This window comes from Aquarana catesbeiana, linkage group LG01 (assembly GCF_042186555.1).
Source record: "Aquarana catesbeiana isolate 2022-GZ linkage group LG01, ASM4218655v1, whole genome shotgun sequence".
In the NCBI taxonomy this organism is placed as follows: domain Eukaryota; kingdom Metazoa; phylum Chordata; class Amphibia; order Anura; family Ranidae; genus Aquarana; species Aquarana catesbeiana.
Genome location: NC_133324.1, coordinates 510,987,066 through 511,003,666, shown reverse-complemented (window position 1 = coordinate 511,003,666; position 16,601 = coordinate 510,987,066). Strand labels below are relative to the sequence as shown.

Here is a 16,601-nt window from a genome sequence, read left to right as displayed (position 1 = left end):
GCTAGACGCCAGGTGGGGCAGTCCTAGCAAACAGTTCCGGTAATCAGCTAGTAGGGTGGCTGTGTGTCCTCATTTCATTCCAGGACACTGTATTGTGTCCGGGACACAGGACACACATGTGAATTGCGGGATACTCCCGGACACCCTGCAGAAGGATGCGGCTGCTAACGGGAACATTGTGCCTGCTGTGGAAAAAGTGCAGGAATGCCGTTCCCATGCGTTCCTGCAGGACTCGAGGCTGTTTTAATTGGCCAGTACGGGATTATGAAGAAGAATGCGAGCAGGCAGGAAGGTTTATTTTATTTCAGAGGAGACCTTGCATGTCTTTTTTTTTTTGTGCTAAATTGCCTGCTTGCTCATAAGTTTTTAAATGTTGCCTTTAGTTCCACTTTAGGATTTAGTTTTCATTCATCCCCATATAGTGGTCATCTGAAATCTATTTGGTTGCTACAGCATACTGGACATCATTGTCCTCTGCTTTTAAATATAAGCAGCTAAGCCCAAAAGTTTCTTGTGGTAGAGTATATACTCACTGGGGTTGATTTACTAAAAGGCAAATAGACAATGTACTTTCCAAGTACAGTTGCTCCAGAGCTTAGTAAATGAGGTAAAGCTTCACTTTGTAAAGAATATCCAATCACATACAGGGAAAATAAAAAAACATTATTTTTGCTTGAGGAAAAAAGAAAGGGACTTTGGACTTTGTAGGCACAGTAACACCAAATATATAGCAAAAATAATTTATTGAAAAAAACACATATAAATAGAGCACCAGTTAAAAAACACAAATCACATAAATACACAAAGATATTCAGTAAAGCTGTTGCTATACAAAACCATCTAGATACATGATAACTCGGACACGAGGATGACCATCCAGAGTAGATACAGGTCCGAGAAAATGGCTGGATAGCAGATCAGCGGAAGGTTACTTATCATATACAAATCAAAGAAATGCTCAACATTATTTTTGCTTGCACATTATTGGATGATGGAAGTCAGAGCTTCCCTTCATTTACTAAACTCTGGAGAAACCACACTTGCAAAGTGCACAGACTATTGGTATTTAGTAAATCCACACCCTATTGTTAACAGTGTGTAAACGTATTCCATTGTGTCTGCAATGCATTTGAAAACATGAGCTAAGACCAAACCACACAAGTCATGGCAACCAAAGAGCAATTAACTGTTTGTAGTGCAAGCTAAAAAAAATAACCTTACTACAGTTATCATAAAGTTTAATCTCCAAAAAAATCTTGTCACCTTCTTAAAAAATCATATTTTTGGTGCAAATTTTATACCCACATCTTTTGTCTTGCAAAGGAGCATGCATACCAAAACTGTCACAAATCCAGCCTCTGTTCCTAATCATAAGTATATATAAATAGATTTGTAACAATGTACAAAGTACTGTATGTCTTCTTATTTAGTTTTCACCTAAATGTCATTTTGTTACCATATTTTGCTTGTCATGCCTATCCTGCTTTGTCACATGACACCCTGGTGCTCTCCATGTGACATTTATTAGTTCCCCTGGAAACCAGAGCATACTCAGTCTCTTAGCAACAGAAAAAGTGGAGAGAAGGCTAGACTGAGAACATGAGAACATCCAGGCACTGATGAATAGGGTAAGTTCTTGTACCATAAACATTGAGTACTTGTATATAGTTTATTTATGCAAATTGGTATTATGTGCGCTATGTTTCTTCTTTTTAGATACTGCCATAGAAAGCTCACTAGATGTCTGTCTGGCAAGTACATAAAGCATTGACAGATAAGGAAGTTACTGTGTAAATACAATTATTGAATGTCACAGACAGCTGAGCTAACAAAACAGGGTGATCTACATTGAGTTTAGGACATGTACATAAACTTTTCATTGCAATGTAAAATTAGGCACTACAAGGTGCCTGCACATTCTTTTTTTTTCTTCTTGTGCGTAGATTTAAAATTCATCTCCAAGTCAAAGCTCACACCTGCACAATGTTGTGTGCCTCTTTATTAAATTAGTAAGCGTTTGATGCCATGGTGGAGATGGTTTGCAGAGTTTAGACTTGAGGCTGCAGTCAAAATTTGAATGCTAGCACACCAGGGGTTGGGGAGCCCAGGAGATTTAGGAATACAATAGGAAAGGAACCTACTTCCCAGTGCCTGCGTATTATGCTGCTTTAATAACTTCACGGTAGAATAATTATCACCTTACAAAGTAATTATTTTTAGCTATAGAGTATAGGATATGTTACAAAGCAGCTCAGTTCCCCTAAGTGGCTCCTAATACCTTTTGTATAGGATTTATGCTGTCACATTAACCCTTTCTCCGTTTCTTCTAACTGGTTCTACCACTTGTCTTTTAGATTCAGTATGTGTGCAGCTCGGGTCTCTGGGTCTCTAGAAAGTAGTCTGGACATTCTTGCTCGACCAAAGGCAAATTTCCTGAAATACAAAGACAAGTGAGTGATAGACAATTAAGGTTTACTAAATGATATATAAAAATAATATATCTATATCTATATATATATATATATATATATATATATATATATATATATATATATATATATATATATATATATAAATAAGATAACATTGCAGCACAAGTTTAAAACATATTATTTTTTAAATTTATGATGCCCTTGCAGAGGTATCAATAGTGAGAAAGTGGTGGTTTTTGGTGCTTTTTCTTACATTTCCCACTCCTCTTGCAGTTACAGCCTATCCATGGAGCCATAGGTCTCAACACTTTTGTGTGCCTGGTTATTACCAAGAATATGGGCTCATTCAAACAGGCAAATAGGCTTGTCCTCTGTGCAGAGCTGCTGGCAGATGCATGTGCATCTACCTTGGAGCTGCATGCAAGCAGCCAATAGAAGTGGATGCAGATGCAGTGGCTGCACAGATACAATCGCATGTCAAAGTTTGACATGCGGGCAAGAGTAGGTGCACGGATCTGTGCACATGCATCTGCCAGCGGCTCTGAAGGAGCCCTAAGTCTCCACCTAGGCTATTCGGATCGAATACCTAGGCTATTCGGATCATGGACGGAATCGCCACGCTTATGCTTACTATTCCAGGACCGCGGCAAAACACCAAATACGTTTGCAAAGCCATTATTTCTTAATTGGAACCCCAAATGCGGGGCGATTTTTCTGCAATTGTGGAGCGAAAAAATTGTGCTACAATTGCAGCAAAAAACGCTACCGCAAACGCTTCTGGCTCTGTGCCAAAATTTGGTACATGAATTTCTTTTGGAGCCGAGGGAGGCCCATTCAAATGAATGGTGCCACTCCAGAATCACTCAACTAAAAAAACAAAACATGCAAGTATATAGTCTTACACTTGGGTAATTGCCAGCTTTCCTTTTTTATGTGCCTTTATGGTAGTTGTTGACTGTTTAATATCTACATGCATAGATGGGTCCGCCCAGCTGAGACACTGAACCTCTTTATGACTGGAGCGTGCTGGTGCCAGCTATAATAATGAAAATCTGAAGTCCTCTGCACAACACCCCCACCCCATACGCCGCAACTGTAATCCCCTGGTGCTGGTTCTGCTCTTCTGTTGTACTATAGTTTCCATTAATGGAAAGTGATCTGGGAATGGAGGACGGGTGGATGAATGAAAGGTCCACCTCCTCCATTCATAGATCAGTTTTATTGAAGAAAACTATAGTACAACTTATATGAATGGAGGAGAAAGGAGTGGGCATAATCAGCATAATCAGCCCTCTTGATAAGTTCCTGTCACAGGTACAACACTGGTATCTACCCCCAGAACCACAAGATTATGGCTGCGGAATATGGGCGGGGTCTAGAGAATTTTGTATTTCCACTATTACAGCTGGTACCAACACAAGGGACACTTTAGATTAGGGATCGACCAATATCGTTTATTCGTTGCCGATGTGATACCAATATTTTGGCCAGCTCTCCTGCAGATAGCCGATATTATTGGCCAATATTTTGTACATTGGAATTTTTCAGAAATAACACCAAATATTATTCAAAAATCAAGTATAAACTGAACATGTTTATTAAAAATTAAATATTAATGACTGGTTCTTCACACCATACCTGCATGAAAAATGATGTGAGAGGAAAACACACACAGATTTCAAAACTGGCATCTCTGTCTGCAGTGCACCATGATGCGATGAACGAGGTCTAAAAGTAAACAACTGCGGAAAATAAAGTGCTTGAAAAACAATAACTTCTTAAATGGCTTCCCAAAACATAGAACAAGTATAACTGACTGTTACTGTTGCATGCAGTGCAAAAAGCTAGACAGTGGACAGGACACACATCAGCTTCCATGTTTTACTGTCAAGAGTGATTGTCTAACATGCACAGCTGCACCAGATTCTGAGTGCTCCAATTTTAGTAAATCTGCCCCACTGCACTGCCAGTCTGACACTACTACACTTTCTTCAATACTCCCAGTTAAGTAGAACAATATTATAGTGCAGAAGGCATAACATTTCAGCAAGTAAACCTGTTAAACAGGTTCTGTTTTTTTCATATATTGCTGACACTTCACTGAAAACACGTTCACTTGGTGCAGATGAAGGAGGAGCAGAGAGGTATCTTCTAGCCTGAGAGGCAAGTCTTTTGTAGCGTGACTCATTTTCATACATGCCCGATTTTTGGACCCTCGTCCCGATTTAAGCTTGTCCCGATTATTTTTCAGGGATTTTGCTTTTGTCCTGGGAAAATTGGGAATGTTTTTGGCTAAAAACGGCAGCGGGCTACACAAGGATGGCCGCCGCCATTGCCACGAGTATTGTTTCCCCTTGCGTTCAGTGGAGAGGAGAGGGCAGACAATCGGCTTCTTTCTTCAGTGGCTACAGGGATTGGAGACCCTTCCCCTCTCCACTGAACACAACAGGAAGAGATTAGCCGTCGCCAACCCTCCGCCCCCCGTGGAGCAACATGTGACCGCTGGCTGGGGAGCCCCGGTCCTTCCATCACTGATGGTCCTGGTTCTCCCTGGCCTTTCCGTAGACAAGGCTCTCCAGCTTGGCCTAGGTCGGCCCCACATCCTCCCGCACCGCAGGTACTACATGCGGCATGACAGATCTTCTGGACACAGCTGCTACACGTGACCTCCAGACTGGGTTTCCAGCCTCCCCAGTATGTCGCTGGTGCCCTTCCATGCTCCACCAGGCAGTGTTTAGTGTAGTGGGTATTGTAGTAATTAGTGTAGTGTAGTGGGTGTTGTAGTGTAGTGGGTGTTGTAGTAATCAGTGTAGTGTAGTGGGTGTTGTAGTAATCAGTGTAGTGTAGTGGATGGTGTAGTGTAGTGGGTGTTGTAGTAATCAGTGTAGTGTAGTGGGTGGTGTAGTGGGTGTTGTAGTAATCAGCGTAGTGTAGTGGGTGTTCGTAGTGTAGTGGGTGTTGTAGTAATCAGTGTAGTGTAGTGGGTGTTGTAGTGTAGTGGGTGTTGTAGTAATCAGTGTAGTGTAGTGGGTGTTCTAGTAATCAGTGTAGTGTAGAGAGTGTTGTAGTAATCAGTGTAGTGTAGTGGGTGGTGTAGTGGTAATCAGTGTAGTGTAGTGGGTGTTGTAGTGGACAGTGTAGTATAGTGGGTATTGTAGTGTAGTGGACAGGTAGGTAAATATACTGTTCAGTATAGAAATTAGGTAGGTCAGTGTAGTGGACAGATAGGTAAGTGAAATGGTCAGTCTAGTAATCATGTAGGTCAGTGTAGAGGTTAATACAGGAATCGGGTAGGTCAGTGTAGGAATCAGGCTGGTAAGTACTACTGTAGGAAGGCAAGGTACTCAGGGAGTGCTAAAAGTCTGTAGGTTAGGGGGTGCAAATTTCTTGCCTTGCACCGGGCGCTGACAACCCACGCTATGCCACTGCTGCTGGGGGCACCTGATGTAAGGACGGACTCTTCTGGGGGTACCTGATGCAAGGAGGGACTCTGCTGGGGGCACCTCATGCAAGGAGGGACTCTGCTGGGGCACCTGATGCAAGGAGGGATTCTGCTGGGGGCACCTGATGCAAGGAGGGACTCTGCTGGGGGCACCTGATGCAAGGAGGGGACTCTGCTGGGGGCACCTGATGCAAGTAGGGGACTCTGCTGGGGGCACCTGATGCAAGGAGGGACTCTGCTGGGGGCACCTGATGCAAGGAGGGACTCTGCTGGGGGCACATGATGCAAGGAGGGACTCTGCTGGGGGCACCTAATGCAAGGACGGACTCTGCTGGGGGCACTTGATGCAAGGATGGACTCTGCTGGGGGCATCTGATGCAAGGACGGACTCTGCTGGGGGCACCTGATGCAAGGACAGACTCTGCTGGGGACACCTAATGCAAGGACAGACTCTGCTGGGGACACCTGATGCAAGGACGACTCTGCTGGTGGCAGGCGACGTGGCAGGTGACACGCTCAGGGGTCCCACTGATTCTGCATTATGGTGAGTTGAATGATTTAATTTCATATTACAATGTAATAATAGAAATAATGCGTTTCAATCATCCTGACACCATAACAACCATGGTGCCGGGTTGATTGAAGCGATAATACCAGGTGTTTGGAGTATCTTTATCTGCTGATTGTTAAACTCTGGGATACACATATTTCTATTGTGGTGTAGGATCTGGGGTTGCTGTCCCTCCATCCCTCTCCCCCCTTTCCCTCTCCATCCCTCATTTATCTCAGACTCTAACCACACCCCCTTGAGCCATGCCCATTTAAGCCACGTTCACTATTTTACGTAAACCACACCCATTTTTCGCCACAGCGAGCCACATTTTTAGTTTTTCTCTATGTCACGCTTACAAACGCATGCCCCCATCCCTAATTATAATGCCACTCCGCCTATAGCCAAAAAAAGTCCCTAAAAATTTTTTTACAATGTTGGCAACTATGCATTTTCTTTCCACCACTAAAGTGGATCACTACTTCTTCTATCAATTACTGGTTCCTTCAAATAGAGATGAAGTTCATCATTCAGGCTGATTATTGATGCACATTCAGAAGAATCCTCCGCATGGGGCCCCAATAACATGCTGAACATGGCATCATGGCATCAGAAGATTCTCTTCTGCTCGTTGTCTTTTTTGACATTTGTCTGTTTTTGTAGCATCCTGCTCTTCCACATTAGTAACATGCTCTTCACTTGACCTTTCGGCAGGAACCTCCAGCAGCTCTTGTTGATCTTCTGTCAGCCATTGTTTTTCCTTGGCTAATACATCATCAGAAGAGAAAGCATGATGCTTGTATTGAGGATCCAAAAGACATGCCAGCACAATATTTTTATTCTCTTCATGCTTCTCAAAGTGTTTGGTGAGGCTGTCCTTCGTGACCTGCCTTAATGTTTTAATACCACAAGTGCACTCTCACACATGGGATGACAGATGAGTTGTAATCACTCACCTCTAGTGTCACTTCCCCTATGGGGAGGAGGGTCTCAATGACATTGGCTACAATGTCCCACTGATCAGCAGTAGGGATGAGCCGAATACCCCCCAGTTCGGTTGGCAGCAGAACATGCGAACAGGCAAAAAATTTGTTTGAAGGCGCGAACACCGTTAAAGTCTATGGGACACGAACGTGAAAAATGCAAATTTTAAGGGTTAATATGCAAGTTATTTTCATAAAAAGTGTTTGGGGACCCGGGTCCTGCCCCAGGGGACATGTATCAATGCAAAAAAAAAATTTTAAAAACAGCCCTTTTTTCGGGAGCAGTGATTTTAATAATGCTTAAAGTGAAACAATAAAAGTGAAATATTCCTTTAAATTTCGTACCTGGGGGTGACTATAGTATGCCTGTAAAATGGCGCATTTTTCCCGTGTTTAGAACAGTTCCTGCACAAAATGACAAAAGTCATCTAAATCTACTAGCGGCTATAATGAATTGTCGGGTCTTGGCAATACATATAAAAGTCATTGGAAAAAACTCCATGGGATCCCCCCCAGTCCATTACCAGGCCCTTTGGGTCTGGTATGAATATTAAGGGGAACCCCGAACCAAAATTTAAAAGAAAAATTGGGAGGGTCCCCCTAAATTCCATACCAGACCCATAAGGGGAACCCTGCGCCAATTTTTTAAAATAAAATGGCGTAGGGGTCCCCCTCAAAATCCATACCAGACCTGAAGGATCTGGTATGGATTTTAAGGGGGACCCCGCACCAAAATTTTTTAAAAAATGGCGTGGGGGTCCCCCCAAAAATCCATACCAGGCCCTTTATCCGAGCACGCAACCTGGCAGGCCACAGGAAAAGAGGGGGGGCGAGAGAGCACCCCCCCCGGAACCGTACCAGGCCACATGCCCTGAACATGGGAGGGTGCTTGTCCCCATGTTGATGGGGACAAGGGCCTCACCCCCACAACCCTTGCCCGGTGGTTGTGGGGGTCTGCGGGCGGGGGGCTTATCAGAATCTGGAAGCCCCCTTTAACAATGGGACCCCCAGATGCTGCCCTCCCTGTTTGAAATCGTAACGGGTACATTGTACCCATACCATTTCACAAAAAAAGTGTCAAAATGTTAAAAAACCACAAGACACATCTTCGGACAAGTCCTTTATTAAAAAAAAATAAATAAAAATGTCCCACGAAGTCCATTCATCTTCTTCTCGCGCTCTGCCGACGGACCGAAAAAAATAAGAATAAAAAAGATCCGCCTCTATGGGAAGCACCCGCCTTATGACACTTCAGCGCATGACAGCACCCTCCCTATGTTGAGGGCATGTGGCCTGGTACGGTTCAGGAGGGGGGGGCGCTCTCTCGCCCCCCTCTTTTCCTGCGGCCTGCCAGGTTGCGTGCTCGCTTAAGGGTCTGGTATGGATTTTGAGGGGGACCCCTATGCCATCTAAAAAAAAATTGGCGCAGGGTTCCCCTTAATAACCATACCAAACCTGAAGGGCCTGGTATGGAATTTGGGAGGACCCCCACACAATTTTTTTTTTTAATTTTGGTTTGGGCTCCCCTTAACCGCTTCAATACAGGGCATTTTCACCCCCTTCCTTCCCAGACCAATTTTTAGTTTTCAGCGCTGTCGCACTTTAAACGACAATTGCGCGGTCGTGCGACGTTGTACCCAAACAAAATTGACGTCCTTTTTCCCCACAAATAGAGCTTTCTTTTGGTGGTATTTGATCACCTCTCTGGTTTTTATTTTTTGCGCTATAAACAAAAGAAGAGAGACAATTTTTAAAAAAAACACAATATTTTTTACTTTTTGCTATAATAAATATCTCAATTTAAAAAAAAAAAAAAACTAATTTTTTCCTCAGTTTCAGCCGATACGTATTCTTCTACATATATTTGGTAAAAAAAATCGCAATAAGCGTATATTAATTGGTTTGCGCAAAAGTTATAGCGTCTACAAAATACGGGATAGATTTATGGCATTTTTTTAAAAAATTTATTTATTTATTTTTTTTTACTAGTAATAGCGGCGATCTGCGATTTTTTTTTCGTGACTGCGACATTATGGCGGACACATCGGACCTTTTTGACACATTTTTGGGACCATTCACATTTATACAGCGATCAATGCTACAAAATTGCATTGATTACTGTATAAATGTGACAGGCAGGGAAGGGGTTAACCACTAGGGGGACACAAGGGGTTAATTATGTTTCCTAGGGGAGTGATTCTAACTGTAGGGGGAGGGGACGCACAAGGGGAGGAGACCAATCAGTGTTCCGCTGTACTGGGAACACAGATCGGTCTCCTCTCAACTGACAGGACGTGGATCTGTGTGTTTACACACACAGATCCACGGTCCGGCCCGGTTAACGGGCAATCGCGGGTACCCGGCGGCAATCGCGGCCGCCGGGCACACACACCGGGTCCCAAGTAATGCCGCAGGCACGCACGCCCCCTAGACGGCCGGGAATCCCAGGACGTCATATGACGGCCACCCAGGATGGGACGTCATATGACTATGGCCTGGTAATGAAGTGGTTAATATTAATACCAGACCCAAAGGGCCTGGTAATGGACTGAGGGCGATCCCATGCCGTTTTTTTCAATGACTTTTGATTGTATTGCTGAGACCCTACAATTCATTATAGCCTCTAATAGTTTTAAATGACATTTTTTCCTTTAGAAATGTAATTTTGTGCAGGGACTGTTCTAAACATGGGAAACATGCGCCCCTTTACAGGCATACTATAGACACCCCCAGGTAAAAAATTTAAAGGAATATTTCACTTTTATTGTTTCACTTTAAGCATTAATAAAATCACTGCTCCTGAAAAAACATCAGTTTTTAAGACTTTTTTTGCATTGATCCATGTCCCCTGGGGCAGGACCCAGGTCCCCAAACACTTTTTATGACAATACAATGCATAAAAGCCTTTAAAATTAGCACTTTTGATTTCTCCAATAGACAATTCATTATAGCCGCGAGTAGTTTTAAAGGACTTTTTTCCTTTAGAAATGTAATTTTTGTGCAGGGACTGTTCTAAACACGGGAAACATGCGCCACTTCACAGGCATATTATAGTCACACCCCCCCCCCCCCCCCAAGTACGAAATTTAAAGGAATTATTAAAATCACTGCTCCCGAAAAAAGGGCAGTTTTTAAAACTTTTTTTGCATTGATACATGTCCCCTGGGGCAGGACCCAGGTCTCCAAACACTTTTTATGACAATATCACGCATATTTTAAGATGAAACAATCAGCGCCACAAGTAAAAAATATTGTGACGTTTAAATAAGATAACCTAATAATAAACGTGCACACCTGCTAAACATTCCAAGTGGTACACCACACTAATTTCAAAATAGATAGTAAATATACAAATGTTTAAAAATATATATAAATATAAAGTGCAAATCTCTAAAATAAATAAATCCTACATATAAATGAATAGTCCATAAAATGAAAAAATGAAGAAATAAAACATGAAAAACTCTTCTTGTGATCAGTGTATCCACACAATTCCACCACAGTGATTGTTTGTCCTCAAAAGGAGTGCACACCACCACCAGTAAAAATGCGCGCTCACCTCCCAGATGAGTCAAAACTCATATGCGGATCTCCCCACAAGCTCTTTGCTCTCACTTCCTCTTCCCAATTTTAGAGATTTGCACTTTATATTTATATATATTTTTACACATAGCGCTACAAATACCATGCATATAAGCCTTTAAAATTAGCACTTTTGATTTCTCACATAGACTTTTAAAGGGTGTTCTAATTTGCCGCGAACACCCCAAATTGTTTGCTATTCGTTGAACAGGCGAACACCCGATGTTCAAGTCGAACTTACGTTTGACTCGAATATTGGGCTCATCCCTAGCCAGCACTAGGACAACTATATCCTCCATGTTCTCCTGAATAGATGCTCAGAGCTCTCTTCTGTTCCAGCATTCTTTGAAGCATGTGAAGAGTTGAATTCCAACATGTTGGAACAGCCTTAGGCTGTTTTTGGGTAGGCCAAAGTCTGCCTGAATGCACCTTAGTCTCTGCTTGGCAAGGACTGAATGGTGGAAATGGCCTGTGCACCTCTTCAGCATGCCAATTATATCTATCAAAGCTCTTTGGCTTGACAGACCATCATTTACCACAAGTTGCAGGGTGTGTGCCATGCAGCTGAGGCCTGACACTTCAGCAAGCCTCATTCCTTTCACCATGTTTGCGCTGCTGTAATGAAGCACAAGCATCACTCGGTCTTTGTTTATTCTCGTCTTTATTCTCCTGTTATTCTGTTTATTCTCCAGTCTTCAAGCATGCCTAGAAACATTTTTCTAAAGTACTCCCCAGTGTGGGATCCTTGCATCACCTTTGTATTCAACACTAATTGCCTTTTTGTCCATCCGCTGTCAATGAAGTGGCATGTAAGACTAATTAGTGACTCTGTTGGTCCTGACCAGTAGTCAGTCGTGAATGAAAGTCAGTTGCCAGCATTCTCTGGTTGCAGCATAGCCTTTACTTTCTCAACTACTTTTTGGTGAATCTTTTCTTGTATTTTGGTTCGATAATACTTTTCACTCTTCAGTGGGTACCTTGGCTCAGCTATGGACATCAACCGCTGAAATCCAGAGTCAGACACCATTGTAAATGGCTGGTTATCCATAACCATCATCACCATCATTTTGTGCAGTAAGATAAAAAGCCTTCTGTGTGTAGCAGCCCCCCTAAAACTTACCTGAGATCCCTCTCTGTTCAGCCGTCTGAGATTCTTCTTCCTGATTGCCTGAGACACAGCAGTGGCGCCATTGGCAAAGTCAGCTAGCCAATCAGGGGTAAGAGGGGGCGGGGCCGGGTCAGGCTCCATGTCTGAATGGACACACAGCTGTGACTCGGCTCAGGTACCCCATAGCAAGCTGCTTGCTGCGGGGGCACTGAACAGGAGGGAGGAGCCAGGATCACAGAGTGACTCGAGAACAGGAGGATCCGGGCTGCTCTGTGCAAATCCACTGCAACAAGGCAGGTAAGTATAACATGTTTATTTATTAGGAAAAAAACAAGACTTTATAATCACTTTAAAGCGGGATTCCGGCCAGCTAGAACAAAATTTTAAAGTCAGCAGCTACAAACACTGTAGCTGCTGACTTTAAATAAGTAGACTTACCTGTCCTGGGTGCCCACGATGTCGGCCACCCGAGGCCAAACCGTCCCTCGGCTCTCGGGTCCCGGGACCACCATCCTAGGTAAGGGAAACAGGCAGTGGAGCCTTGCGGCTTCACTGCCAGTTTCCTACTGCGCACGCGCGAGCGGCGCAGCGATCTGTGAATGGCCCCGTGGTGTTCTAGGAACACACACAGTTCCCAGAAGACAACGGGGCCGCTCACCGAGGAGAAGAACACGCCGGGGAATAGGAAGACGCAGATCAGGAAGACTGCCTAGCAACAAGGGTTTAGGTAAGTATAAAATTATTTTTTTTCCAAATGTTTTTTTTTTTTAATTTTTTTAGGAATTTTGGTGGCATTTTTATTTCCAGGGTGGCCCTCCGCTTTAAGAACAACTTATTTAAAATAGTTGGTGACTGCTTGGCAACCAGAAATTGTTGAGACATTAAACGCTTTGGTGAGGAGTATGTAATGCAGAGTACAGCTAACAAGATCCAGCAGTTATGGCTTTGTAATGTTCAACATATAGTGTAAAGTGCACTGGTCAGCATTATGTATTGTACAGAACTACTTTTTGAGTGGAGCAGTCAGAAGCTCCAATGTAATGTAGAGCACAGCTTACAAATTGCAGCAATCATGACTATGTAAAATATTACACAGTATAAAAAGTGCAGTGTTCAGCAGTATTTAATATACAGAACTACTTACCGAGTACAGCAGTTAGGAGTATGCAAAAACAGAACATCTTACAGAGTGCAGCACTAAGGCGCAAAATTGCGCTGAATTGCAGCTGCGGGGGGGGGGGGGGGGGGGGTTGAAGCACCTGATTAGAGCCATAGGCTCTAATAGGTGCCAAAAAAGGTGACCTGCGAGCGCCATGCTACTCGGCTGTGTTAGAAAACACACTAACACTAAACTAACACTAAACTGCCTCTCCGCCAATCAAGTGCTCGGATCTGTTACCCGTCACCTGATTGGCTGAAACAATAGGCGCTGTGATTGGACACCAGGCATCCAATCATAGCAGAGGACGGGAAGAGCAGACGGGAGAAGACATCGAGGAGCTGTCCCACCGAGACAGGTGAGTGCAGACGGCGGGCTAGCGGGAGGCACACTGGCAGCATTTGATATGGCACAGTGGCTGCACAGTGGCTGCGTTTGATGGGGCACAGTGGGAGCAATTGATGGGCACAATGGCGGCAATTGATGGGCACAGTGGGAGCAATTGATGGGCACATTGGCAGCAATTGATGGGCACATTGGGAGCAATTGATGGGCACAGTGGCGGCAATTGATGGGCACAAGTGGATGCATATGATGGGCACAAGTGGCTGCATATGATGGGCACAAGTGGCTGCGTTTGATGGGCACAGTGGCTGCGTTTGATGGGCACAATGGCTGCATTTGATGGGCACAAGTGGCTGCATATGATGGGCACAAGTGGCTGCATATAATGGGCACAAGTGGCTGCATATAATGGGCACAGTGGCTGCATTTGATGGGCACAGTGAGGCTGCAATTGATGGGGGGGGTTCAGTATTTTTAAGTTTGTTTGTGCCCCCCAAAAAATTTTGAGCACCAGCCGCCACTGGTCAGAAATGTAATGTAATGTACAGCACAGCTTACAGAATGTTATAGTTAAGGTGTATGTAATGTAAAACACAGCTTACAGAGTACAGCGATCTGAAGCACAGTTTGAATGAGGCTGAGATCCTGACGTCATCCATTCCGTTTCTCCAGCTCATCCAATCAGAGAATGCCTCGTAATAATTGAATAAAATACAAGATGGCTGAATGGTGGAGGTCCCAAGTGAGCAACCACCTGTGTTGTTTGAGCAGTACCTGGAAGAGATCAGCGCTGGCCATATGTAGCATAAACGACATACTTCTGCATCTGCAGTGCCCCTCTGGATTTCAGAAGCTAAGCGTTAAGCTTGCCCAATAAGTTATTAAAAACAGATAATTCCTGGAGTTCGGCTTTATAGGAAAACAGAATATTTTCAATAAGCCCACTTTTTGAAGAATTTGCATTAAAACTGTTTTATTCTTTCATGTTTTAAATTATGTAGATTAGCCACTTGGGGCTCATCTCCCAGTGTCCAAAAAGCTTACTTCCTTTACCACCAGCTGAGTTGAGCCTACCAATAAGCCCCTGCATATTACTTTGCCACCACTTGTGCTAAAACGGTAATAAACTCTTAAAATAATAGCCAGCCCCCCTGCAGGTTGATGCCATGTGCTAGTATGCACCACATACTAGCACATTATGGTAGACTTCTCTTTTAAACTGATTCCTTCAGCAGTGAGCTGTCACCGCTGCAAGGCTTCCATTTTCACTCGGTCTTTCTTTCCGGGTCCGTGCTCTCCAGCCGTGTAAATAGCCAGGCTACGATATTCATTGTATCTACAGATAAGACTTATAAGCTTACCTGTAGGTTCAAACAAAAGGTGCAAGTCTACTACCACTAACCACTTAAAGAGGTGTCCCCCCCGAAAAATTAAAAGTCAGCAGCTACTGCTGCGCTTTCTAAATGGCCCAGTGGCGGAAGAAGGAAGAGGGGGGCCAAACTTTCGAGGGACAGTGCAGCGGCGCCGTCTCCAGAAGTGGGGAAGGGGCACCTGTCAAAAACAGGTCCCCGTTCCCCCCCGAAAGGTGCCAAATATGGCACCAGAGGGGGGAGGAGACAGATAAGCGGAAGTTCCGCTTTTGAGTGGAACTCCGCTTTGTGGACAAAGTCTATTTCTGACATTTGTTGTTTACAAGTTAAAATCAGTATTTTTTGCTAAAAAAATTCTTAGAACCCCCAAACATTATATAACATTCTATATATATATATATATATATATATATATATATATACATACATACAGTGGGGACGGAAAGTATTCAGACCCCCTTAAATTTTTCACTCTTTGTTATATTGCAGCCGTTTGCTAAAATCATTTAAGTTCATTTTTTTCCTCATTAATGTACACACAGCACCCCATATTGACAGAAAAACACAGAATTGTTGACATTTTAGCAGATTTATTAAAAAAGAAAAACTGAAATATCACATGGTCCTAAGTATTCAGACCCTTTGCTGTGACACTCATATATTTAACTCAGGTGCTGTCCATTTCTTCTGATCATTCTTGAGATGGTTCTACACCTTCATTTGAGTCCAGCTGTGTTTGATTATACTGATTGGACTTGATTAGGAAAGCCACACACCTGTCTATATAAGACCTTACAGCTCACAGTGCATGTCAGAGCAAATGAGAATCATGAGGTCAAAGGAACTGCCTGAAGAGCTCAGAGACAGAATTGTGGCAAGGCACAGATCTGGCCAAGGTTACAAAAAATTTCTGCTGCACTTAAGGTTCCTAAGAGCACAGTGGCCTCCAAAATCCTTAAATGGAAGACATTTGGGATGACCAGAACCCTTCCTAGAGCTGGCCGTCCGGCCAAACTGAGCTATCGGGGGAGAAGAGCCTTGGTGAGAGAGGTAAAGAAGAACCCAAAGATCACTGTGGCTGAGCTCCAGAGATGCAGTCGGGAGATGGGAGAAAGTTGTAGAATGTCAACCATCCCTGCAGCCCTCCACCAGGGCTTTATGGTAGAGTGGCCCGACGGAAGCCTCTCCTCAGTGCAAGACACATGAATGCCTGCATGGAGTTTGCTAAAAAAACACCTGAAGGACTCCAAGATGGTGAGAAATAAGATTCTCTTGTCTGATGAGACCAAGATAGAACTTTTTGGCCTTAATTCTAAGTGGTATGTGTGGAGAAAACCAGGCACTGCTCATCACCTGTCCAATGCAGTCCCAACAGTGAAGCATGGTGGTGGCAGCATCATGCTGTGGGGGTGTCTTTCAGCTGCAGGGACAGGACGACTGGTTGCAATCAAGGGAAAGAAAAGATGAATGCAGCCAAGTACAGGGATATCCTGGATGAAAACTTTCTCCAGAGTGCTCAGGACCTCAGACTGGGCCGAAGGTTTACCTTCCAACAAGACAATGACCCTATGCACACAGCTAAAATAACGAAGGAGTGGTTTCAGAACAACTCCGTGAATGTTCTTAAATG

At 43.7% G+C, this 16,601-nt stretch overlaps 1 protein-coding gene across 1 annotated transcript in view; it reads left to right on the top strand.

The window, feature by feature from the left end:
• The first annotated feature begins 1,486 nt into the window (after nucleotides 1–1,486).
• The window catches only part of SPMAP2 (sperm microtubule associated protein 2), a 73,379-nt gene continuing 58,264 nt past the window's right edge, over nucleotides 1,487–16,601 (top strand). Inside the window, exons 1-2 of the mRNA XM_073592200.1 lie at nucleotides 1,487–1,628; nucleotides 2,355–2,450. Coding sequence (XP_073448301.1) covers nucleotides 2,362–2,450 — 89 coding nt within the window. The 5' untranslated portion in view covers nucleotides 1,487–1,628; nucleotides 2,355–2,361. The remainder of the gene's footprint in view (nucleotides 1,629–2,354; nucleotides 2,451–16,601) is intronic.